This window comes from Crotalus tigris, unplaced genomic scaffold (genome assembly GCF_016545835.1).
Source record: "Crotalus tigris isolate CLP2741 ecotype Arizona unplaced genomic scaffold, ASM1654583v1 scf7180000017685.4511686, whole genome shotgun sequence".
Lineage (NCBI taxonomy): Eukaryota > Metazoa > Chordata > Lepidosauria > Squamata > Viperidae > Crotalus > Crotalus tigris.
In genome coordinates, this window is record NW_024096565.1 from 3,297,695 (window position 1) to 3,325,584 (window position 27,890).

Below are 27,890 nucleotides of genomic sequence, written 5' to 3' on the forward strand. Positions count from 1 at the left end.
ATTCTGTTTGTGTTTTATTACATTATTTTGATAATCATGTTTTGTTTTCTACATTTATTTTATAATATCTACCCCATTTTATTTTACAGGAACAACCTATCAAAAGTTTTGAATTTTTATAGTCAAGAACCAACTGGAAAATCTATTTTTCTGGTCTTTGTAGAACTGTGTTAGTAACTTATGTCTATTGAATATGAGAAACATCGTTACAAAAATTGGGAAAAACTGATGTTCCAAGAATGCTATAGTTTAATAGCTAAAAGTTTAAAAAGTATTTTAAAGAAGCACATGTTTTTACATTGTATGTTAGAAATACCATATTCCCTCTTGTGCAATGCACAATCCCGAAAATATTCCCTATCCAAGCATTTTTCTTCTACTTATCTACACTTAATGAAAAATCTTTTATTTTATTTCTTATTGATAATATTTAAGAACTGCTCATCTTCCTCACGGAGGGACTCTACATTTTAAAATGATCATAAATCAACTATGGCCTTTTCACATTTGCACATTGATGTAGTATATTTGATTGTTAATGATTTGATTGTTCAATTGAGAAGATTCATGAAAAGTATTTTGTTTTGTTTCTTTGTTTTCTTCTTGTAGGGCTTCACTGTGTATTTCTGTAAGCTGCCCATTAAACAAAATGTAAATTCTACCTTGTATTATGTAAGAGAGCGATACTGGTCTTTAAAATTTTACCATATGCTTCATTTGTCCATACAGTCATTCTTGTTAGAGTGAAGGAAATTAGCATAATACTCCATCCATCTTAAATATTGAAAGGGCTTAATATTAGATTTTTCTTTTCTTTTATAGATTCTTCACATTTGAACATAAAGTTCACTTTTCTTTGTACTTGTAGTCCTCAACTTACAACAGTTATTTTAGTGACCATTCAAAGTTACAGCGACATTAAAAAAATGGTTTATGATCATTTTTCACACTTATAATTGTTGCAGTATCCCCATTGTCATGTGATCAAAATTCAGATCATGTGACAATGGTTGCAGTGTCCCAGGATCATGTGATCACCTTTTCTGACCCTGTATTAGATTGCTATCCATTTCAATTGCAAGTAGATTTTATCTCATAGATGAAGGCAAATGTGTTTATTCTACATCAGATATGTTCAGATTCTCAGTGTTTAGCAATGTAAACCTGAAGTTAACATAGCAAGTAATTTTGGTAGGAGTCAGGCCTAACATAAGCTCTCATGTGGAAGGCAATTATATGCATACAAATGTGTACATATTTTTATCCTAGTTTTAATCCTCATTTAAATGTTAGCATTACAGGAATAGACTTATAGTATATCCCTTTATTGAAATTGACATAAAATAGATTGAGTTATTTTAACAAATGCAAACTTTGATGCCTGACTATGGTAAATAGAATAGTGAATATTTTCAGTGTCTTTCTGTGTATAGTACTTTCCTTAAATAAATACTAATGGCCTGGACAACCCTTTCCACTGGTTCTATGAAAAGGATTTGTAGAATTCCTACATCAGACATCAAGACATCAGGGACATCAAACTAAGTATAGTTAGGACAAAGAACACATTTGTATAATTTATGGAATCCCTGATGTGATCAGGGCTTCAGTTATCAGAACTACCAAAGATACCTCCTGGTAAAATTTTGCTAAGCTATAGATTTTTTAAAAATAAATCATTGGAATATATACTACAACATAATGTATGGTTTGCAATCACAGTGGCCAAATTCACACAACCACCAAACCAGACCAAACTGTCCTTGCAGTAGCAGCCCCATACATAAACCCTGGGGAATAGACACAAGCTCAATTCAATTAGGGTATACTAGATATCATACAAGTTAAATGTGGTCTAGCGATTAAGGCACCGTGCTAGAAAGTGGTAGACTGTGAGTTCAAGTCCTACCTTACCCATGAAAACCAGCTGGGTGACTTTGGGCCAGTCACCCTCTTTCAGCCCAACCCACCTCACAGGATTGTTATTGTGGGGAAAATAGGAGGAGAAGGTGTGTTGGATATGCCTTCAGCTATTTGTAAAATAATAAACATGGGATATAAATACATAAAATAAATTCAAGTATGATTAAAGAATTAGTGCATTTCAAAGTAGGAGTATATATGATTGCATGTGTATGAATGTATGTGCATAGAATATGTGTAACAAATTTACTTCCTTATCCAAAGATCCTCAATAAATTTATACAATGGAGTGGTTGCAGAACAGAAGTTTAGTTCTGTTTTATTTCTAGATTCTTAGGTATAAATCTTGAAACATGACTTGCCCTGCCGCTAGGGCTCAGGATGTTAATGCCAGCAAGTGTATAAAATGTTTTAAATAAAAAATAAAGTTTTAGATTACATTTTGAAATAAAGCACCAGTTTACTTCCAGAATAACAAGGTTCACAAGATCATAGCTATCACCAGTACCAATTAAGAAGAATTATTAAACAAAGATCCTTGTCATAAAAAAGCAAGGTCCTAAGCAGACGTGTGAAACAGTGACAGAGCATTGTATGGCTCCCAACATAATTAGCTTGGTTGGGAGAGGGCCAAAAATTATGAGGAATCATAATATCAGTGACATGAAAATGTGAAACAAATGCACTTTTATACGCAAGCTCTTAATTAACTTTCCTGATGAAATGTGTTAGAAGTCTTAATTATGCTGGATTCTTTGTGTAAAGCAAAGAACAATCAAACCTTTTTGAATTGAGAGGTGTTAACAGATGAGCTGACGAAAAATACTCTATACTATAGTTTTAAAAGTACAATCAAGAATCATACTCTATTTTAATTTTCTCAGAGAAACAAACATAAAAGCTATTTGTAATAATAAAATAAAGCTATAGGTATGTGAATAGTAGGATTGCTTTATTTATTGGACGATAAAAGTTTTTTTTTATTGTGACACAAGGGAGTGAAAATAATTCACTGGAAAATTAATATTTTCTCTATGTCTTTCTAATGACCACAACTCTGCGAAATCTTGGAAACCTACTTGATACTCTTAAATTCCTCTCACAAACATCCTGTTGATTCACACATTAATCAGTTCTGTCCATTCAATTTTTTATTGTGTTAATTAAGCTTTTTCTGCCTTGCCTAATGAATCTTGATCCTTTCAAGATAAGTGCCTTTCATCATTTGAGATATTTCTTTCCTTTAGTCATTCCATGGTTGTTTCTATGTTGTGATGTCTTGGCTTACGTCTCATAAAAACATAAAATATTCAATAAAATAATAAGCAATCATTACTTCAGAATACAAGTCAAGAGTGTTCTAGTGATAGTTACATTTGTAGAACTTAGGTAATGAAAACAGGCCTACAATCTTTTGGCACACCCTTCTAGAACTGATCAGAAGACTTCCGAACTAGGTGAGAATTTTGTCTGCTCCTATCTAGCCTCAGGTAAATGTTGTAGACAAGCTAGACAAAGTAAGGAAAATTATACCCTGAGGTAGGGTCTTATATGAGCCTATCTGGATATTTCAATATTCTGAACCTATCAGAATGGTTATACATTGCACCATTCCTTTCATTTTCAAATAGAGAGAAACAGAGGTAAATTATGTTATTATGTCATGCTCTGGGTATCACATTTTACATGATTTCTACCCAGCCCCCCCTCCCCCCCTCTCTCTCTCACACACACACACGAATTTCCTTATTTTTACACAATGGATATTCTATGTGGTATTTTTAGTTATACTGACCACTAGAAGGTACTGTAGCATATGACCATTTTAATCCGTATTAGGTATCATCAGACATAGGTAGCCAGATCTTTTTCTATGGAGTCAAACCATCTATTGGGAATTGAAGTCATGAAGTTTTGCCTTTTAAATGGCATTAGCTTTAAGAGTTATCCCAATCCTAGCACCCAGCAATATTGTAGGAAATGATATAAGAGTTTATTAGAATATATACATATATACATACACACTCACATGTACATACATGCCTTTTAAGTTCTTGTAAAGTAATATATGCAATAGGTAAATGTTACATTATGACATGTCCTCTTGTACACATCTGGTGGCATTTTGATGTTCCCTATAATAGAAATTGGCCTGGCATTTGTTTTCTTCTGGGAAGAAGATGGATTTGCCCAGTTTTCTAATGATTATTTTAATCCTCTGAATATTTTTCTACCTTCTAGGGTTTATAACTTTACATTTAGTCACAATGAATCTTGTTTAATTGTTGACAGCCTTAGAAATTATTCATAACTGATATAAATAAAAGTAAGGGGGAGGGAAGGAGGAAAATGCCACCAAAACTGTGGGGCAGCAAGTGAGAGGCTGCAGGCTGAGAGGAGACTACCTGCCCATCTAAGCGGTCACCCAGCTGAGAGATGGCCCAGCAGCCCAGCTGAGAGGCAGCCCACCAACACAGGCCTGGGGCCTGGAGAGTCTGGGATGGGCATTGAGGCAGCTGGAGGCCAGTGGAGCTTAGTGCAATTGGAAGCCAGCTGAGTGGTGGCGGAATGGAGCTGAGAGGCAGTGGAATAGAGCTGTGTGCAGCTGAAGGCCAGCTGAGAGGGTGGTAGCGGACCAGCAGCTGAGAGAGAGATTGAGATTGAGATTGTTATTGGTGGTGAGAGACCAGGTGAAGCCAAAGAAGAGTTTGGGTTTTTATGTGAGCTTTTCCTCCGGAGCAAGTAGGGGAAAGAGAGAGAGGAGGTGAGAAAGTGGAGATTTATTGCTTTCCCTCACAAGGGGATGCCCTGAGTGGAGGGAAGAGTGAGAGCGAGAAGAAGGAAAGTTTGTGGAGGGATTTAAACTCAAGTTTTAAGTAGAAAGGAAGGGGGGAGTTGGTATAAAGAGATCTGGAACTGCAAGAGCTGACAGAAGAGAGGGAGAGGCTTGTTGCTATTGTCTCAGAGACTTGTGGCTATCCAAACTTTGATTGTCAGCACCTGCAGACCCACGGGATGAGCCACTGCTGCAGAACTTTGACTTTCCCCGTTTGTGTTTCCTGCCACTGCCTGGAACCAGAGGAGCTTCCTTCTCCCCCCCCCCCATTTCCCCAGCAGCTGCTGAAAGCCATTGACTATTAACATTACGACCACTGTGGGGGGTTGGTCATCCTGCTCCTTTGATGATGAAGACCTGCCACCCCTTTCCTACTCTGGGTGAGCTCCTGCCGAAAAGGGACTTTCTACCAGTGCCTTGAGGGCGCGGCTGCTGAGCACAACAGAAAGAGGGGAGGGCTAGGGGGGACCTGGGCTTTGGCAGCCTCTGAGGGGGTAAAGCTACAGTATCAACTGTACTTAACATTTCAGTATAAACTACATTTTTTCTTTTTTAAAATGTCAAAGTGCATACCTTTACATAGTTTTACACTAACTACAATTTTTTTTATTTTCAACTGAGATGCCATTTTTCTTTTCAAACCATATCTAGAAAGCACCCTCACTTGCATTTATTTCCTACTCCATACAGGAGGGACCCAAATACTAACATTGAAGAATAACGAGAATGAGAAACTCCATTCTAAGCAAGAAAACTATATCCCAACTCAGCATAATAAGGAACAAATAACTACTATAAGAAATGTACCTGTACATGAACTGGAGGCTTTTAAAAAGCGACTGGACAGCCATTTGTCTGAAATGGTATACAGTCTCCTGCCTGAGCAGGGGGTTGGACTAGAAAACCTCCAAGGACCCTTCCAACTCACATTATTCTATTATTCTGTAAATGTTTATTAAAATAAGATTAAAGTGGTTTTTTTGTTATAAAAACCACTTATAACCACTTTTCCTACATTGCACAACACTGGTTTTGTCTCCCTCTGTCACTTGAAAAATATTGGGTTTTTTTTATTATTATTACATTCTTTATTCTTTTTCTTCCTTTTTTAATCCCTTGAATAACAGGTGTACAAAATAAGCAATTTATGGATTGGAGCATTTTTTCTTCTCTTCATGTAGCATATGTGCTGTGCACAGTAGTTAGAGAAAAATGCCCTCTTATTTTGAATTCCCTAGTATTCTGTGTGAAAGACCCAGATGGTTCAGTATGAAAGGTGTGAATGCTCTTCAGTTCACTAAATTCTTTTCTAAACTGCCAGATTAGATATAATGCAAAAGGGAGTATTAGCATGAGCAACAATTTATTGACTATTTATCTCCTTATTGAAAGAAAACCTCTCCCATCCACAATCATGTTTCCACCGCTTTTTACTCTATTTTTTTAAAACTGCTGTTAACATACTATTTAAAAAGGAAAGAATGTACACTCACACAAAATATGAATGAGAATAAAAGTCCATGATAACTTGCACCATATTGCTCAAAAAATAAAACAGAGGGAATAAAATACTGCAAATATTTGCATCTAATTTGGTGATTAGAAAATAAATATTTTACTATTTATATATATAAATATTTGTATTTATTCATATTCAGTCAATGTAAAAATAACAATCAGCACAAATCAATGCAATAATAATACTATAAATAACTTCTTGATACTCTCAAAACTTTCTCAAACTAATAACATTGCATCTCCACCAAGCCATCATCAGAATGCAGAATAACAGAATTGGAAGGGACTTTGGCAGGCTTCTAGCAGGAGGCCTATACCATTCCAGACAAATGGCTGTCCAGTCCTTCCTTAAAAACCTCCAGTGATGGAGCACCCACAACTTTTGGAGGCAAGCCATTTTACTAATTGTTCTTGCTGTCAGGAAATCTCTCCTTATTCTAGATTGGATCTCTTCATCTCTTATTTCTTGTCTGTCAGACCTGCCACAACTTAAACCTCTAACTAAAAATAATCCTTGGCTCCATTTGCTGAGAAAGATATAGTTTATTAGAGATCAAGTGTATTGCAGTAGTGCAAAGCCAGAATTGAAAACCATGCACCAAAATCCCCAAGTTCTACTTTCCCCTCCCTTAACTGTCTCTCATTGCTCCCCCAATGCAACCAACCAATCCATTTTCTTAACAGACAGTGCAAGCATAGTTTGATATGCGCCCCCCTCCTTCCAGCTGAGTGACCTTGAGGCAGTATCCGGAGGAGATACGGCACTTAATTTCATTTCCCGAAACATTTCCACCTTCGTTACCCCTCCCCACAGCTCATCACAGTCTGCACCACCTAGTAGTGAAGCACAAGCAAGCAAAAAAAAAAAAAAGTAAAAAAGATGTTGAGACTCTAGAAAGAGTACAGAGAGGAACAACAAAGATGATTAAGAGACTGGAGGCTAAAGCATATAAGGAATGGCTGCTGAAATTGGGTATATCTAGTTTAATTAAGAGAAGGACGAGGGGGGACATGATAGCACTGTCCCAATATCTCCGGGGCAGCCACAAAAAAGAGAGAGCAAAGCTATTTTCCAAAGCGCCTGAAGGCAGGACAAGAAGCAACAGATGGAAACTAATCAAGGTGAGAAGCAACCTAGAACTAAGGAGAAACTTTCTGACAGAACAATTAACCAGTGGATCAACCTGCCTTCAGAAGCAGTGAATGCTCCAACACTGGAAGTTTTCAAGAAGAGACTGGACAGCCATTTGTCTGAAATGGTATAGGGCAGTGATGGCCAACCTTTTAGAGACTGAGTGCCCAAACTGGAACCCAAAACCCACTTATGCATCGTCGAGTGCCGGGGGGGTGTTGCCAATTGGGTGGGCGTGGCCAATTGGTGGGTATGGCCAATTGGGTGGGCGTGGCCAATTGGTGGGTATGGCCAATTGGGTGGGCGGGGCTGCGGTGGTAATGACAGACTGGGTGGGACTAAAAAGTTCAATCAATCAATTCCAACTTTGCAAGATCTTTTTTTTCCTGCGAGAAGTTGAAATTGACTGATTGAACCTTTTTTTTTTTTTGCACATGGTGGCGGAGGCCTAAAGCGAAAAGGTTTTATAAAACCCAGCTGAAGGCCTAGGACTGGGGCGACAGCGCGCATGCCCATAGAGAAGGCTCTGAGTGCCACCTCTGGCACCTGTGCCATAGGTTTGCCACCACTGGTATAGAGTTTCCTGCCTGAGCAGGGGGTTGGACTAGATGACCTCCAAGATACCTTCCCACTTTATTATTATTATTATTATTATTATTATTATTATTATTATTAAGTGGCTGCTGACATCATTCTGCATTCACGTGCTTTGGAGAATAGGTTGATCCGTCTTCTCCGTGACATCCCCTTAATTATTCAAAGATTGCTTTCATGTCACCCTTACTCCTTTTCTTCACTAGACTAGAGATACCCAATTCCTGCAACCGTTCATCATATGTTTTAGCCTCCAGCGTCTTAACCATCTTTGTTGCTCTTCTCTGCACCCTTTCTAGAGTCTCAACATCCTTTTTGTATCGTGGTATCAAACACAGTATTCCCGGGATGGTCTGACCAAAGCAGTATAAAGCAGTACTAACATTTAAAAAAGATGTTGGCAAGCTGTGGCCCAAAACATCTGGAAACATTAGATTGTCTACCCCTAGTCTAGGGCATGTCCAAATTAGATAGAAGTTTATTTTTAGAAATCATAAGAAGCTGTCTTTGGTTGTGAGAAATTAATTAGTATCATGCTGTGCTGGAAGAAATAACTCTTTCTTTTTATGGCTCTTTTCAAATGTAAATTTTAAACTCTTTGGAGCAGTTGTTACAGGTACATTTTTTTTCCTTTCCAAAATATAGAGTAGCCTGAGGGAGCCTGGGATTTGCATTGATAAATCAATGCATGTTGCCCTTTCCTTCCCACTACCGTGTCATGTTCCAAATCAGAACAATTTTTTTTAGACCAATAGGCTACTTTGGAGATAGCACTATGTCAAGTTTGCCCTTTTAAGCAGTTTTTCTCCCTGCAAGCTTGATTTGTTGAGGATGGCTTGTCTTAAAAAGGAAGATCCAGCAAGGGTGTTTCAGCTTTTCAACTGCTTGATGGTTGCAGTGTCTTGATTCTGAGGTCTGTCTTCGTTAGCTGTAAGTAACGGTCCTGCTACACAGCTTACTTGGAAGCCCTAAACTTTCAAAGCAAGAATGGCTAAACAAATAAGTTGCCTTACAGGACAATGGAAAGAGCTACCATTTTTATTTATTTTATTTGTATTTGTATTTTATTTATTTATTTACTATTTACTTATTTCTCACACTTCTTAACTACTCATCTCCCCCAAAGAGGGGCTCTGAGTGGTGTTTTGCATTCCTTCTACCTGCTATTAAATTTACTTAGTGCTATTGTAGCTTGAGACTATCTTGCAAGCCAGCATATTATAATGTACTAGACAACCCATGCCCTATTGCAGTGATTCTCAACCTTTTTAATGCCGCGACCCCCAACTGGTTGTAAGTCGAGGACTACTCAACCTGTCGTAAGTCGAGGATTACTTGACTGGTGCAGCACCGTTTGCAGAATGGGACTTTTGGCGAGCTCAACAGGGCAGAGACAGCCTGGACAATTCCTATTGGCTAATTTTATTCTAGAGTCTAATTTATTCTATTGGCTTTCAAAAGCCAATAGAATAAAAGGGAGTAGCACAGCTAAGTAAAAGGGGAAAAAAATGGCAGACTGCGTTGTTTGGCGACCCCCGTGAAATGGTCGTTCGACCCCAAATGGGGTCCTGACCCACAGGTTGAGAACCACTGCCCTATTGGGTTATGGTTTCAGAGATACAGAATGATTAAGAGTGGATGAAAAAAGCAATGGGGGCAGAAGCAACTTCCTGCCAGTTTCCCCATTGAGTTTCCTTGTGTGGAGCTGGCAGGGAGCAACTTATTCCTCCCTCCCTCCCTCCCTGCCTCCCTCCCTCCCTTCCTTCCTTCCTAGAATTCCTGCCAACTTTCCCATTTATTTTGCTAATGGGAAAGTCAATAGGGAAGCCAGCAGGAAGTTAAAAGTTCAAGGCCAGCAGGCAGGTACGTAGCTACTATGGGTGAAAGAGGGAGCAAGCGGATTTGTGGGGTTGTGCGAGAGGTGGCACACAGGTCAGGAAGGGTGTATGGGTACACAAGAGATGCTGTGTGGATTGGGGAAGGTTCATAGGTGGTATAGGTTGGGAACAGTGCACATGTGAAGAAGGGTGTATGGGAGTCACAGGGGTGTGTGAGAGGTGCCACATACATCAGAGAAGTTGCATAGCATTCTGGGGCAGGTCAGGAACAGTACCTGGAGGTGCTTGGAAGTGTATAGGAGGTGCCATGCAGGTCAGGGATGATGCACAGTGAGAGGAGTGGCATGGGTCAGGAAGGGCTCATGAGGTACCCTAGAGGTGAAAAGAGAAGAATAGAGGGCATGTAGATCAGAGAAGATTTGTGGGTGTGTGCAAGAAGTGCCACATGGGTCAAGGAAAATGTTTAAGGGGTGGGATATGGGTCAGGGAGGATGCATGGGTGTGCAAAAAGTGCCACACAGGTCAGGAGACATGGAGGTGATTTGAAGAGGGTGCATTGGGGTGCGCAAGAAGTACTGCATGGGGAGGGGATTGTGCATGGGGAGGGTGGGGCAAATTTTGGAGGGAGCATGGAGGTGTGCAAGAGAGGCCACATTGATTGGGGAATGGGCATGAGGAATGGGCCAGATTAGGGAGGATGCCTGGGGGTATGTAACAGAAGTTGCATGAGTGATGGAGTGTGCAACGGCCACAGCATGGGATCAGGGGCACATGGGGAGTCATCATGGGTCTGGAAGGCTGTGACAGGGTTCTTTCTCCTTGTTTGTCCCATCCTTCCTCCTTCCCTCCCAGCAGGCAGGTAAGTGGCTGTTTTGGGTAGGCAAGGGAGCAAGAAATTGTAAGAGTGGCTGGGAAACTGTCATGGAACATTCAAAATGAACATTATGTGACTACAGCAGCAGACCTAAAGCAGCAGCAGCAACCCAACAGAATTGAACCAAGCACAAATTCCCCAAATTTCATTCCCTTAGATGTCATGAGTCCCAGATTTTGGATGCATTCTGTAAGTTTATCCGATTTGAGTACCTATGATGTGCCATTTCAATCAATTAAAGTTAAAATTAGTTATAAGATATGTATTAGTTTCCATTCCTAAAACAAGAATTTGGTCTGACAAGAAATGGAAGCTTGGGAAAGTAATTTCAGGTATTAGGCATAAGCAAAGACCAGATGCAAACTCTATGTAGAGTCATGTCCAGCTTGAAATGGATCAAATGGAGGAAGAGTTTGAATTTTAAACTAAGTTCTCCCTCCACAACAGTCACTGTGTTCTATTGATATACCATCGAAAACAAAACTTCCAGAAGAAACAGAACGAGAAAGAATGAAAAGACTGGCCCAACTAGTTATTTTTTCTTTAGAAGCTGGCATAGCTATTGTCTCCTATTTGCAGAAAGAACATTATCACCACCTAGTGGCTCTGATACACTTAAAATAGACAGTTCTAGAGAAAATGCTAACATTTAAAGTAAACTAGACAATTGTGTGATCAATTAGGTCATCCTTTGAGAGAAAGGCAGTTCAGTCTGATGTGATTAGAATCAACATTAAATGTTAAGCTGACCATATTTTTTTTGCAACAGATTTTAGGTACTTTGATTCAAAGATGTTGTGATATATTACGCAATTTGGACTAACTTGAGGGGACAAACAGACAGACAAATAAATGCAATGAGAGTTTTAGTAGTATATAGATATAAACGTTTGAAAACCAATGTTAAGCTTTAAATTTTATCTTCAGAACAGGAATGTACTCACCATATGCTAATTTATTTTAATGTTTGATAATATAAAGATATGAACCACACTATACCAACATGATTTATATATTTAATAGTAATTGGATTTATTCTGTATTATACCATCCCAACTCTGCAGGAAATCTATGTATGACGTAAAAATATGGCCTTAGCTGCTGTTATCTCTAGCCCCATTTTTAGACTGCATCAAATTTATGCCTCATTCTATTCTTTTAATCAAATGCAACAAGAGTAGTATCAAGGAAATCCAAAGGGAGCTGCTAAAATTACCTTTTATTTATTTATTTATTTCCCTCACCCTCACTCGGGTCCTAGGATATGGGATATAGTCACTCATGTTGATATAGTAAATATGGAACTATCACAGAAAATGAGGAATCCTTGGTACTGGTTGAGCATGTATGCGTGTTATGATAGTGGGTTATAATTATATAGCAGTAGCTGAGCTATAGTTTGTGCAATTATTAAACATGTCAAATTGGATTATTAGATATAACCTATGGCAAGTGGTAAAGATTAATGATAGATCAAAATTTACAGGTACTATGCTTTTTTCATATAAATTTGATAATGTGACACTACAGAAGTTGTGAAGACTCAGATAAGATTTTGGTTGTCCTTGAAAACTTTCACTTTTGAAGACTGCAGCTGGGAAAAGGAAAAAAAAACTCTTGGGCTGCTTATCTGTGTTGGACTATAAAGACTACATACAAAAACAGAGTGTTCCATAGTTAGTCTCAAATGGTAAAAAATCATTTTTAACACCTGTCTCTGAAGCTCCCAGCTTGACATACCAACAAGAAAATGTTAATGAATCTCAGAAAGAAATTATTTCTATGTTGAAATCAATCCAACAGACCATTGTTTTATTTCATGATGAAACTAAAAATAACACAAATGAGATAGAAGAATAATTTTCTAATCTAAACTTACAAATTCAGACAATGACTACAAAGGAGGTGTCAGGTTGTCCTGGATTGGTGCTCCAATAAACAGCTGACAATCAGGCACGATCGACAATGGTAGTTTTATTCACTCCGTCTGAGAAAAAGTCAGCACTGGGAGTGATTTGCTTCCAGTGCTGTATATAGACCATAACCATACCCCACGCCCTCAATTACCTACTCCACCCACCAAACCAGCATCCGGTCCAATAATCCCTTTACTCCACCCCCACCAGTCCGTCCAGCAGTGTGGAATCTTCCCATATGGCCAGCGAGCTGACCGCCGCATTCATCTGGCTCCTCCTCTCCCGCTTAGTGTTGGCCTGGCGAGGCACATATTACTGACGTCATTGGGAGCGTCGTCCTGTAGCGAGGCGCATGTTACTGATGTCATTGAGAGTGTCGGCCTGTAGCAGGGCTGACACAACATGGCCACCAGGCCAGCGACGCCTGCCGCTCCCGGACGCCAAGGGAACACCCATTGGAGCCAGGAAGTAGCGTGGAGACCGGGTGAGCCTTTTCCCTGCGTTCCCATACGGATCAGCCTCGTTGGGCACGACAGGAGGCTCTAGTAACCCAGAAAACAGAAGGAAAATTAGAAGAAACAGATCTAAAGATGGAGAACCTAAAGGAAGGAATTAAGAGATAGATACAGACAAATGAAAAATTAGAAGATGCAGCGGTAACACCGGAAATGGAAAAGATATCTTACTTGTTAAGATCTCAGAACACATTTGAGGATAAGGAAGAAGAGCTGATCAAACAGATGATAAAGCTGCTAGGAGAAATGCTGAATATTGACAAAAAAAGAAATTAAAAGAAAAACTGAAGGAGAAGGATGGAGGCTGTTTAATGAATATAAATGGATTGAGCATTCTTCCAAAACTACTTCAATCAAATTCTCTTCCTCATTCCAAACAATATATACAAAAACAGAGGAAGAATTACTTGATGAATAAGGAAAGCCTTTGGTTACCCAAATATAATTTAGTACGAGAAAATAATAAGCAATAGAGATACTTTGAACATTGAGGGGAAATTAAAATTTTAAAAAAGCAGGAAAAACAGGATATTGATTGAACAAATGGATTTTAAGTGCAAATGCAATTGAGATATGTTTTGCCTGGAAAAGATATTATAAACTGATACTATCGATATTATGTACAATACCAGAAAAATGTGATGAAGATGTCTATATTTAATTGTATATGTATTAACAGTAACAAGAATTGTATTTGCCCGGTGTGGAAAAATGCATACCACCGGAAGAAGAGAGGATCAAGGAAGCACTGGATGGTGTAGTATTGGAACTAGACTGAGAAAGTTAATATGTACCACCGAATTACCAATGGACCCAGAAAATACATTGTTTATTAAGTACTTATGATTGTAAAATTAGGAAGTCCCCAGCTAAGGTTTTGTTTGATTTCCTGTGCATCAAACATACACAGAGAGTTGGCTGACTGCCCATTCTTAAATATCCAAACAACTGGAATCCTCAAGCAAAGTGATATTGCCATAATCCTATTGGGTTGAAACAGAAAATTTTCTCTGATGTAAGCAAAGATCCTTTGTAGTTCCATCCAAAAATGAAAACCCAGAACAGCTTCAAGCATTATCAGAAGGAAGAATAACCACAATATCCAAATATTACTATACAAATAACATGGAGTGGTTTTGTAAGCAGTAAGTTGAACACACTGAGTAAGGTTGAACGTTCCATAAAAAAGTTATTTTGAGAAAGAGGGAAATGTGACAAAGTTGGTTTTTACCAGAAGTTGAAGCTACCCATGACTGGGGAAATAATACGTTTTTTTTGCAATATGTTAAAATTATTTTAGTCAAAACTGATCCTAATGAACACAGTCAATTGATATTGGTGTCAATGTTTGCTCATAAATGAACACCATAAATATGGGTTTAAAATTTAGCTAAATGGTCCTGTGCATAGTTCTTATTATTTGGGCATACGTTTTGACTTGGGTATAAAGGAAAACTCTTCCCACAGTATCAAACACTGCTTCAGCTGCACTAATGCCCATTGCTTTGATCCTTTCTTGCTATGGCTGAGAGAGAATAGTTTCTGCCAGTGAAATTAAGGAACAAACTTAATAAGTAAAACCACTTGTGAATGGTTTCTTCTTTAAAGTTCAGATATGGTAGTCCTATAATAAATTAATTATACTCTTCTAAGAGACATATGTCTGGTAAACCGTAAATGTAATTACAAACATTAACTTTTTATTTTGCTTTTTTCCATGATTAAGTTTAGCAGTTCATGGATCATTATAGTATAAACCTATCTAGTCTGCATTCACAGCACCTGGATGTGATTTGATTTTTGCTGTATCTTCTTTCTATTTGTGTTGCTCTGTCCCAGAACATACAGAAAATATTCTAGCTCTCTCCCTTTCCTGAAATGAATGAAAAAGGTGAAATTTTTATTTATCTCATTTTCCTTATGATAAGAAACTATATTAAATCTTCTGATCCTTCCCGCTTTGAGGCTAATTTTTCCAGCAAATGAGAAAGTCAGATCACCTTTTTATTCTGTCCTGTCATTGATTGTCCTTTTCATTGTTATCTCAAGTCAGTGTGTGTGTGCGGCGCGCATATATCTGCAGTTGTTTTGTTATAATTTCTATATAGTAGCACTCATATAAGAATTGTTTCCCTTGATGTTATTTAGATTCTATCCCAGAATTTTTCTCTTTTCTTTTCTAACAATGACTTTTTGTCAGAAGTCATTTCATTTTATTTTACAGCTAATTTACATAGGAGGAAGTATCATAGAAAAGTATATTTTTTCTGGAACTTCTGCAGCAGAAAATTGGGTCCACTGGGTATAGAGGCTCTATATGATGCATTTTTGTACACACTTACCTGAGAATAAGTAATATTGAAATAATTGGGGTGTACTTGTAAGTACAGGTAGTCTTCAACTTACAACAGTTCATTTAGTGACTGTTCAAAGTTACAACTACACTGAAAAAAGTGACAGGATCATTTTTTACACTTATGACCTTTGCAGCATCTCCATGGTCACATGATCAAAATTCAAATGCTTGGCAACTGACTCATATTTAGGATGGTTGCAGTATTTCGGAGGTTCATGGGATTCCTTTTTGCAACCTTCTGAGAAGTAAAGTCAATGGGGAAACCAGATTCACCTAACAATCAAGTTACTAATGTAACAGCTGCAGTGATTCAATTAACAACTGTGGCAAGAAAGGTTGTAAAATGGGGCAAAATTATCTTAACAACTGAATCATTTAACAGAAGTTTAGGGCTCAGTTGTGGTTGTCAAAGTCAAAGACTACCTATATACCTGCATATGATACAACAGTAGTGGGCCTTATTCATAATGACAGTGAGGGTGCTTACCGCAAGGTGGTTGAAGGGTTGGAGAACTGGTGTAAGGAAAACAGCCTAGTTTTAAATATCGGAACAACCAAAGAGATCATTGTCGATTTCAGAAAAGGCAGGCACAGCCACACTTCTCTGTGCATTAATGATTCACCTGTGGAGATGGTTACCAGGATCAAATTCCTGGATGTGCAGGAAGCCAGGTGTGTAGTGTATAGGTTGGCTTGGTCGCTCAACAGCGAGACACTGATGAAGCGGGCACAGCAGCGCCTGTATTCTCTGCGTCGCATGAGAAAAGCACATCTTCCTTCTCCAATCCTTACCACTTTCTACAGGGGGATGATCAAGAGTATCCTGTCATAGAGCAACACAGTCTGGTTTGGAAGCATCACTGCTTCAGACAGGAAGGCGGTGCAGAGAGTGGTGAGGATGGCTGAAAAGATCATTGGCAGTTCCCTCCCTCCCATCCAGGACATACCACAGAAGCGTTGCTTGAGCAGGGTCTGTAAGATTATCTGGGACACTACAGATCACGACCTGTTTTCCTTGTTACCTTCTGGGAGGAGGTTTTGTGGTATCCGTAGCAGAACATCCAGATTCAGCCATAGTTTCATTCCATATGGCATTAAACTTGTGAACTCTCAAGCTTCCTCCTTCTGTTATATATTCAAAATAGACAGTGTTTAATATTTATTTGTTATGCATATGTAGAGGTGTGGGTCTATACATATGTTATATATAGCATGTTTAGGCGTGTGTCATGTATGTGTTTCACTTTGAGAGCGGGCAAATAAATTTCATTTTTGATGTGTGCTGTTGTGCCCACAGTAAAAAAAAATGATGATAAAGGTTATCTTAGCTTATACCTGTCTAAATTTGCAATTATGATTGCCAAAAATAATTTTCAGTTAAGGTAACAGCAGTCTTTTTGTGCTTATTTTATATTTTCTTTCTTAAGCCCAGCTAAAAATACTCTTTATTTCCATAAATATGTTTAAACTTCGTTCCATGAAAGCAAATCCACGTTTTCAAAGACAGTCATGCTTGTTGTGAGTCCATCATTTATGTACTCTAGGTAGACATGTTAGTTTTATCTAAAACGGTCTTGAGACAACTGTGACAACATTCTTAGATCCTATAATTGTATTACTCAAATAGATATGCAGACAGACTTAGCTTCTATGTCTATCCTTGTTATATGCTCTGTTGTTGTCGGTAAGTAGGGGTGTTAGGTTGGAAATGGAAATCACAATAATGCCTCTTGTAACTGTGAACTACTGTTAGAAATTCTCCTCTAAACTTGGAATAAATTTCATTTAAGGATCTTTGTTTCTCATCATATAAATCTATCAGTCAGAACCTGTGAATAGAATTGATCAGGATGAGATTTAAATTACTAATGATCTGTTTGTTTTGTATTGATGGAATGCAGTGTTTCAGCTAGATAAAATTAGACGACAACAAAGAATGTTTTGTTGTATTTCTTTCTAGATATTATCCCACAGTAGATTATTCTTTAATTTGAACCTGTTTATGTTCTTTTTCACCTTGATGAGCCAGTTGAATAAAACTTAGTTTAATTCTTTAAGTAAGGATACATAACACAAATATAAACATGGTTTCTCTCAAGCTCAGAGCAAAACAGCTCTGCATGGAATGTTTCAAGAATTCTTGCCATTTTGTGAAAGCCCCTAATTCTTTTGCTTTTCACCAGAGATTCACAAATTGTAAATGGTGTGACAATATATGCTAATTACTACCAGATATCCAACTTGCAAGAAAATTGACCAGGGGGTGAAGTATTTTTGAAAATTACATAGCACAGAATTGAAGCAGTGTTTGAATCTGATCAGAATTAAGCTCCTCCTGTTGAACAATGTTGTGGTTTGTTAAATGAATCTCCCAAGGTACTCAGCCAAAACACATTGAGAGAGACAGAGGAAAGAAAAACTATCTCTCATAAATGTTCTTTTCATGAAAGCTTACATTACCAGCAGAACAGACAATCAAGGCCAGATCAGCAATAGGAAAAATTGTACACTTGCTGCTATATATTTGTTGGTTTGTTTTACTATTATAAAGCCATTGTTCATTTCTTTTTTGTTCAGATGGCAAATTTGCCTGTGCTGGTGTTTAAGGCAAAGAATAAATATATAAACCCGATTCTTCAACTCTTTATATATTATGGATTCCTTCTGTAGTTTTCTCTTTTGGTTGCTATAAGCAACATTTTATTTTATGTGGCATTTGGATTTTCCTAAATGTGTGGGATAAGGGAATTTTGAGCTACTTGAATAGTCTGGCTTGGTGCCCTGCTACATGATTCTGCACTTCCATCTCATTGGCGAAGCTTGAAACTCATTGGTGTACTTAACCATTATTGATTCATTCACTTTCTCATGGAAAAGAGCTATAATCCATTAAATCTATTCTTTTGACTTCTACCATCACTGCCGCATTTCTTTAGGAATGTGTTACTAATATTGCTACGTTAGATTCTTAAATGTCACTATCAATAGTAGACCGTTGAATAAATACCTAAGTGAATTTATTTATGCTGTTGGTTTCATCATTTTTGCATTTGCAATCTCAACACACTCAACAAAATTAGTATACAACAGACTTAACTGAGATTCTTAGAACCCTGGGGCTTCATAAGAGGTCAGTTTATGGGTTCTGTGAGTAATTGTGTTTTTTTTTTAACTTTCTTTAAAAAAAAACAGTGTGCCAAGCAATGCAGTGCTTGCAATAGTGGGAATTTTAACATGCTACAACTCAGCTGCCAGCCTGCAACTTTGCTATTGTTGTAAATGTTATATAACATTAACTTCAAACAAATTTGAAGTTAATTATTTGTATTTTTGCAGTTTTTATGCAAGGAATCTCTAAGAGCTGAAAATCATTTTATTATTTCTAGGGTAAAAAAGGTTGAGAAAGGCCAGTATAGAAAATACAATAATGGCCGCACATCACATTTGTACTTTTTTTTTCAGATTAATTCATCTACATAAGCTTTAATTTCCCCATAGCTTACAAACTTAAAAAATTGTAACAGCAAATGAATCAGTCCTCTTATTTTGTTTAGGTGGGGTGAACTCTGCTATACTGTTCATCCTGGATCATTGAATCTTTCCTGACCCAAGGACTTTGCCCATTTGTGTAACAAGAATGTAATCAATTGATTAATTGATTGTGAATATTGAAAGGGTGCTTGGAAGCCATGTCAGCAAAGTGTCTTCTGTGCAGTCTCAGTTGAGAATAGGAAGACACAATAAATGGTAGTGTCAAAGCTGAGAGAGGACCTAGTGCCTTTGTTTTTCAAGGAGCAAATTTGGAGAAGTACTATCATTTTTTTGTGCATTACCACTTCATATTGTTCATACAACTGCTTTATTACAGGTTTCTTTTTCTTTTTTTTTTTTCTAAGAACAATCCAAAAGGAAAGCTCAACTCAAAAGTCTAGCTGCAGAACTTGCATCAGTTGGGACCAACAATACATTTCAGCCATAAAATTGATTAGTTTTATTTGAAAGCACACATCTTTTGTTTCAGTCATAGAACCTTCAAAATGGCTATTTTGAAGTCTAAAACATTGCACATACTCTTGTCTCTAAATACGCTGGATCTGTTCACCGTATTACCAATGAACTTGAGCAGATATGGTTGTATAAAAGGGTTTGGCTTTTTATTCTGCTGAGAGTTGGAGGTACGTGAGTAAGCTTGCATATCAATTACTTTGTTTCTGATATAAGATAGTACCTACAATCATTTTATAATTGTACAATGGTGACTCCAATGTATCTCATCCTTTAGTAACTTTAAGCTGGGTGAACTTTGTCCCCAAATTCCGCACGCAGCTTAAAGTCAACAAGCTTGAGAAATACTGGCTTACTTTAATAGCCAAATTGATAATTGACAGAAAATGATTCAGTGCCTGATGGAATTTGACTAATTATGGCCTAGTAGTCCATAAATACATACAAGTTGTAACTCAACTGAAGAAGAGTTGTTGAGGATAGAAGTTGAGAAAGTTCTTGGGTACAAAGATGTGGATATGTAAAGAGCCATGAAATTGCCACTTATGTAAAATGGAAATGGCAGGCATGCAACTTAAACATTTACATATGCTTAGGACCTTCAGTCTTATCAGGATTTCCCATACATATACTGGAGCATTTATGCATGTACAATAGCAGCATAAAAAGTTCTAATCCTGTTCCTTTCAAAGAAAGCGGATGAAGTCACTGGAGTTGATGCTTAGTAGGACTGGTGGAGTACAAGACAAGGGGATGGTGGACAGAGAAGATGCTATTGGTTATCCCCATCCTCTCTAGAAATGTACCAAGCATGCTTAAATGTTAGGAAGGATTTCAGTGGGCAGTATATTGTTATTTAATTCAATGTAAATGTGTCGTTTTCCTTTAGTTCAGAAGGATTCCGTGATTTAAAGAAGATTTGTGACTACCACCATTTCTTTTAGCCTCCTCCCAAACTTCTAATTGTCTCATTTTAACTTGCCCATTGAAACTCTTGCAGCTATCAACCTTGCGAGGAATCCAAAAAGCCAGCCAGTTGGATTCTACATTAATGTAACAGAATCTAGCAAATCTGAAAGTACATTTCTCCCCCGTTGCCTTTACAATCCAAGAAACTGGGGAGAATCCCTTCTGAGGTGTTTGCCATGCCCACATTCCTGCTGCAGGCTAAGCCAGTCTCTTATCAGGCCATTACTCTGCTGGGGTTCTTATTCCAAGGTCATTCCCACACTCCATCAGCCCTGCAGGTAGCATTTCATTCCATCCTGTTCTCAGGCAATTGTTGTACCACATAGGTGGGAGTTAGAGTTTGCCCTTGTGTCCTAATTATGTGCTTAATGAGGTCTGCCTGTGTGATATATCCTCTTCTCTCTTTTGGGAGAACAGGGAGCGCCTGAGTTTCCTGCTCTCTGCAACAGCCATCAAACAAAAGAGGATGGTTCTGACTAAGATGGACACCTCTTTCCTTCTGCTGGAGACTGAAACTGTTCTTCTGTTATTTATTTGTATTTCTAACATACATATCTATTTCTGTAGTCCTAGTGAAGTGAATTGCCATTTGCATCTTTCATTATTTTTCATGAGGTAGACATCACACTATTTTTTTTTATTATTTCTAGTTTATTCCCCTTCTCCAGTTCTGAGTTTGTTCTTGTTCAGAATTGTATTTGAGTAAAAGGCCTAGTATGTATAAGCCCATCCCTGCTTGTAACTCATCCTTAATGGGTCCTTCTGGAAAAACATTTTCAAATTTTGGGAAAACAAAGAGCAGAATGCTTGAGATATTTATTAAATCTCTCAAACTTTTACGGATGGACTATGGGCCTGTTCCTTTGTTCTTGGCTTCGTCTGCCTGTTGCAAAAATATGCCATTCAAAGGCCTCAGCCTGAGAAAAGTTGTAGATTTGCTCTTGAATATTGTTTGTGGTTGATTTCAGGAAGATGGAGTTAAAATTTAGCTAAGCTTGTCTGTGTTTTCTCTCTAGCCTCTGATAGCTAAAGAATCCTAAATAGAAGTAGCAGTGACCATTGTATCTGAAAATGACTTTCTTATCAGTACAGGAGAGATTGTCTTCTATTCATGTTTTAATATGAATGCAGAAAAAAACCAACTCCCTCCCTCCCTCCCTCCCTCCCTCCCTCACATACATACACTATATATCTATATGTATATCTACAACTGTCTGTCTGTCTGTCTGTCTGTCTATCTATCTATCTATCTATCTATCTATCTATCTGTATATTGCATGGATAGGTGTATGTTTATATATATATATAACAATCACCACATTTTTGCTTTTTTCTGTGGTAACAGCTGTTGAATTTCATCTCAGAGGAGGATTGCAGGGCTCAGTAAAGTCCCTCCTGATTTCTCTGGCATCATAATTAAAACCTTGACACTTCAAGTCTGCCTACATATCCAGAAATAAAACTTCCCATAATTAATTATGCTTATATAATATGATAGTCTTGTGGAATAGTTGAGGGACGTACATCCCATCTTCAGGATTTCAAGGAAAAAACTGATGGACAGATTGCAATATATATCTCACCTTCACAGTAGGTATTTCTCAGATGTTTGCTTCTTTTTTAGCATTAATCAGTTTCCTTAAGAAGATACAGGGGCACAATGAAAATAAAAAATAGAAAGCAGAAAGCCTTAGTTTATAAAAAATCTGCTTCAAAACAGCGGATGCTGTTTTGCAAATGTCAACATTAAAAAAATATTTGCCAGAATGTCAGAATAGTCTGTTTTAGATGCTTTTGATTTGACATTCTGATATATAGCTGTTCAGCCCCTCAAGCAAATTGTTTTTTAAATATCCCAACTCAGATCATATATATCTCATTCTGAAGTATTCATTCATGTTTCAAATGTCAGTCTAACAACATTTATAGCTTTTAGCAGAATTTTAAAGAGGCTGGTATCACAGGAAAAAAATGTATTAATTTGTAGGCAAAAAGTTACATAGTGCAATATAATTGAAAAGAAATACTGGAAAAGATGAAAAAATGCATTTTAGAACAGAGCATCCAGATGCAATATAAAAAAACATACATTAATATAGTAATTACAGTGTAATAAATGTGGAATATTATGTGGGTTGTCTTTAAAATCTTTTGAAGATATTTTAAGCCATTTCTGTCTTCAGTTCAAAGAGTTGGCAGCCAGTTTATCAATCATCTAGGAAAGATTAATACTTTTGGAAAAGCATATATGATTTGCCACTTTTTAAACAAGAAATAGCTTGTTTTCCCTATACAAATTTTCCCCAAACTAAAAGAGAATGCAAATAACTAATACATGCATGCCTTAGGTGAATGTCCCTTGCCTACAACCAAATGAAGAGATGAAAAGTGTTATGGAACCTGGGGGGATGGCTGGTGACATGAGGGTGTGTGCTTTACACTTTTTAAAACTTGTATTTAATTTTAACTTAGTTTTAACTTTCTTGTATTTAAGCTTTTGTACCACTCTTTAACTTTTTATTGTAACCCGCACAGAGTCTCTTAGTTGCGATAGGTAGTGTAGAAATGTGATAAATAAAGAAATGAAAGAAAACTCTACAGCTAAGGCTGTATCATGCTGTTTATTTATATTATAGAAAAACTGGGAGAATAAAATGAGTGCATTGTATACAACAATTGAATTTGTTACTGGAAGAATAAGATATAACTTAACTGTATGATAAAATCAAAGAGGCATTGGTTTAATGTTTCAGAGAAGGCAAGATAACATTCGATTTGTGTTTTTCCATTGCTTCCTATCCACTTTGAATTATGGTATCTCCTTGGCTTTATGTATAGAATATTGAAGAAATCCGCATTGTTCGGTGAAATATTCTGGATTAATGCATAATACAGTTATGATATTAATGAATTAAAGTAATTCATTTTTTACAAAAAAGAAAAAATACTTCTTTTGCAGTAGCAAAAGAAAACGCATCAAGTTAATTGTGCCCAGCTAGACAGCTACACTTAGCCATATTTGACTAATTTCGAAACACTCAGAAGAATCAGGTATGTTTAATACTTGGGGTGAAAAATCACCAGACAATATTAGTTATCTAAATTGGACTGGATATTTTTTAAAAAATCCAGAGAAAATGAAATGCATTTATATATACTTGCAGATAAACCAACTTCATGAACATACAGCTTCATCTGCTTTACACTTTACATTATTTTTTCCTCTTAAAATTATTTCTCCTTTCCTTTGCTTTTCATACATTGTGTAAAACTTAATAACTGCCTTAATTTTTTTTCCTAGGTCCTCTGCTAATAGATTAATAATCACTTCTGCTATATTTTCCTCTTTATCTTCGGGTATGTTCTGGCATCTCAAATAGTGTACCGCCTTCTCCATTTCTAAAACAGTGACCGCTCCTTCTAAGTTTTGATTTGCTTATTCTAATCTTTCATTCTCTGTCATTAATGCTTCAATTTTTTCTCCAGTATCTTCTGATTGATTTTCCATCTTTTGAATTCTTTGTTCATTTTTAAGGATCATTTGTAGGTGAAACCTACAAACTGCAAGCATTTGCAGATGATTTGGTATTCATTCTAGAGGAGCCTTTAGAGATGATTCCTAAACTGTTGGAAAAGATAGAACAATTTGGAGAGAGAGCAGGATTAAAGATAAATAGAGAAAAAACTAAAGTGATAGTTAGAATTTTTACAGATAAACAAAAAAAGCAATTATCAAAAAAAATAGAATTGCAAATAGTCAAAAAGGTCAAATATTTGGGAATATATTTGTCAGCAAGATGTTCAACAATAAAAGAAGATAATTACATTAAATTGTTAAACCAAATAAAGCTTGATTTGGAAAAATGGAAGAATCTTCAACTGTCGACAATAGGAAGAATTGCTATGATGAAAATGAATATATTACCAAAAATATTATTTTTATTTCAAACGATACTTATAAAACTGGAGAAAAAAATTCTTTGAAGATTTAAACTCTCTAATTCAAAAATTTATCTGGCAAGGAAAGAAAGCTAGAATTAAATTGAAAATGTTACAAGAAGCCAAGGGAAATGGAAGCTATAGCTTGCCAGATTGGGTTTTATATTATCAAGTATCAGAGTTAACATGGATAAAAGAATGGATAACCCTTAAAAATAAAAGATTGCTGTATCTGGAGGGACATGACCTGCAACTTGGTTGGCATGCTTTTCTATGGTACGGAAAAATAAAATACATAAATACTTTCAAAACCACTACATTAGAAATGCATTATTATTAACTTGGGAAAAAATAAAATGTAAAATGTATTTGAAAATTCCAGGATGGTTTTCAACAGTGGAAGCATTCGTACATCCAAATCTAGTCAGTCTCGATAAAATATGGACATGCAAAGATATTCTAAATTCGGAAGGGAACTTAAAATCCAGGCAAGAGATGGAAAATCAGGGCATTGATTTAACATGGTGGTTACATTTACAAATGCAAGTCAGATATGATAAAGATATTAAACAGAATGGATTTTACAAAAAACAGACTATATTTGATCAGACATTATTAATTTCTGATGAAAAGTTAATTAAAAAATGTACAATTTCTTATTAAATTTCAAAATAGAAGATGAACAAATAAAAGAGACAGTGATAATATGGGCAAAGAATTTTGGATATAATATAGACTTAGAAAAGTGGCAAAGTTTGTGGGAAAGAAACTATAAAGTGACAATGTCAGCTTCATACAAAGAAAACTTATATAAAATATTTTATAGATGGCATTTGCCACCAACAAGATTAGCAAAAATGTTTTTAAAAGATGTCAGAGAAATGTTGGAAATGTAAACACAAACCAGGTACTTATTATCATATGTGGTAGACATGTGTTAAAGGAAGGAGATATTGGACAATAATCCACACTTGGTTAGAAAAAATGTTAGAGAAACACATAGACTATAAACCTGATTTTTTTTTACTAGGTATAATGCCAGAAAAACTTGATAAGCAAAGTACATATTTGATTCTACATGTGATAACAGCAGCAAGAATTATATTTGCACAATATTGGAAGAAGGAAGAAATACCACCAGAAGAAGAAATAATCAAAAAAAATTAGACTCTGCGGAAATGGACAGACTTACTTTAAGGTTGAAAGAAAAAGAAGAAACAGAATATTTTCAAACTTGGGACCTATTTTATCAATGGTTAGAGAAAAGATTTAGGGATTAGGAATTTAATTTGTATTAGTGAATAAGATACCTAGAAAACACGTTTTTGTTGAATAATTATTATTGAACTCTGTTAATAATAATAATAATAACAACAACAACAACAACAACAACAACACTTTAATAAAAAATAACTGCCTTAATGTTAGTATATCAGAACTGGTGTTTTCTTTGGGAATGCAAGCAAGCAGGAAGGCATCTGGGATACAAAGAACAATGATTATTTTTTATTTTATTTTTTTAATTATTATTGTTGTAATTATTATTGTTGTTATTGTTGATGATGATTTAATCTTCAATTTGATTCACGGTCTGGGACTGGTAAAAACTTACCATTTTAAGTCCTAACCAAAGACCTAAGAGCTATTAAGGTAGCATCTGAGTATATAGCCAGTTCCGAGTAGGGTGGTTTTTTGCAACGTCAGGATATTCAGGTCTAATAAGTTCAAAATTCCCATGTATCTGGACAGCCCTTTGGGTATTGCTCCAAGCGCTCCTATTACTATTGGTACAACCATTGATTTTTTCCTCCATAGTCACTCAACTTCAGTTTGCAAATCACAATATTCTTATTTTTTCCAGCTGTTTCTAGAAAAAAATATTATTTATTTATTTTATCTATATTTTATTTATTATTATATTATCTGTTTCTAATAATAATAATATCATCATTAATATTATTATTATTTACTATGAGTCATGCTTAAATGTCCGAATTGTAGAAAAAGACAAAGAGTATAAATAACTTAAGCATTTTTAATTCAGCGCACCCACAGATACTTTAATACAGCGGTTCTCAACCTGTGGGTCAGGACCCCATTTGGGGTCAAACGACCATTTCATGGGGGTCGCCAAACAACGCAGTCCATCATTTTTTCCCCCTTTTCCTTAGCTGTGCTACTCCCTTTTATTCTATTGGCTTTTGAAAGCCAATAGAATAGACTCTCTTGAATAGAGTCTAATTCTATTGGCTTTCAAAAGCCAATAGGAATTGTCCAGGCTGTCTCTGCCCTGCTGAGCCCGCCAAAAGTCCCATTCTGCAAACAGTGCTGCACCAGTTGAGTAGTCCTCGACTTATGACCGGTTGAGTAGTCCTCAACTTACGACCGGTTGGGGGTCGCGGCATTAAAAAGGTTGAGAACCACTGCTTTAATATATCCATAGAATCACATAGTGACAATTGTTCTTGCATGCCAGATGAAAGCTTATCAAAAGAATTGTAGAAGGAAAACGCATTAGCTTTTCTGGGGCACAGAAATGTGTTTCATAGATAAGCAAATGATGTTAAGGGAAGACGATGCTTATTTTTTTTAAATGATTCATTTAATTTGTACAGAACATTTTTTTTTCTTTTATTATTTACAGGAACAAGCATATTTACTGTTTATGAAGCTGCATCTCAGGAAGGTTGGGTCTTTCTGATGTATCGAGCAATTGACAGTTTTCCCCGATGGCGCTCTTATTTCTATTTCATCACCTTAATTTTCTTCCTTGCCTGGCTTGTTAAGGTACATAAATAAGAACCTTATAAAAATGGTAACAAGGGGAAACAGAAGAGAGATTCATATTAGAAATCAAGCTGAATAGTGACATAAAGGATGCTCTGGCATGAATACAGGTGTGTGTGTGTGTATTGGCCGAACTACTATCCTGAAAGTTAATGGAGAGAGGGCATTGATTATATACATTATTTTGAGACAGTTATTATCCTGAAAGCTAGGATAATATCTTGCTTATAAGATAGACACTCTCAAAAGTATATTGGTTATATTAGCAATTGTACTCATTATACTAGGCCAGGCATGTCAAACTGCCGGCCTGCGGGCCGGATGCGTCACGCCAAAACCGCACTCATCCCATTGCCAGCAATGGGGAAAAAGTTGAGATACGTTGTGCAACATCACGTGACGTCGCGAGTTTAACATGCCTGTACTAGGCCATCACAGGAAGAATGTAAATGGTCCAGAAGAATAATGTGTTTAAATGTTTTCCGGGAGCTTTCCCAGGTTTTAAGTGGGAAATCAAATTGTTTACTTCAGTTGCCATCAATGCTAGAATACTCTTTGGCAAACTTTCTGTATCCAGCTCAAGGCTTTTAGAATTTCTACAATCTCCAGAATGTCAGTAGAATATACAGTATTTCACTGATCTGGTGGAATACAGATATGTATTTGGCATATGGCCATATTGTAGAAG

At 36.7% G+C, this 27,890-nt stretch overlaps 1 protein-coding gene across 8 annotated transcripts in view; it reads left to right on the plus strand.

Moving 5' to 3' along the window:
* The window catches only part of NALCN (sodium leak channel, non-selective), a 222,774-nt gene that overhangs the window by 91,342 nt on the left and 103,542 nt on the right, over positions 1-27,890 (plus strand). For all 8 annotated transcript variants that reach the window (XM_039337741.1, XM_039337739.1, XM_039337745.1 and 5 more), the window contains one exon: positions 27,060-27,202. In XM_039337741.1, coding sequence (XP_039193675.1) covers positions 27,060-27,202 — 143 coding nt within the window. The remainder of the gene's footprint in view (positions 1-27,059; positions 27,203-27,890) is intronic.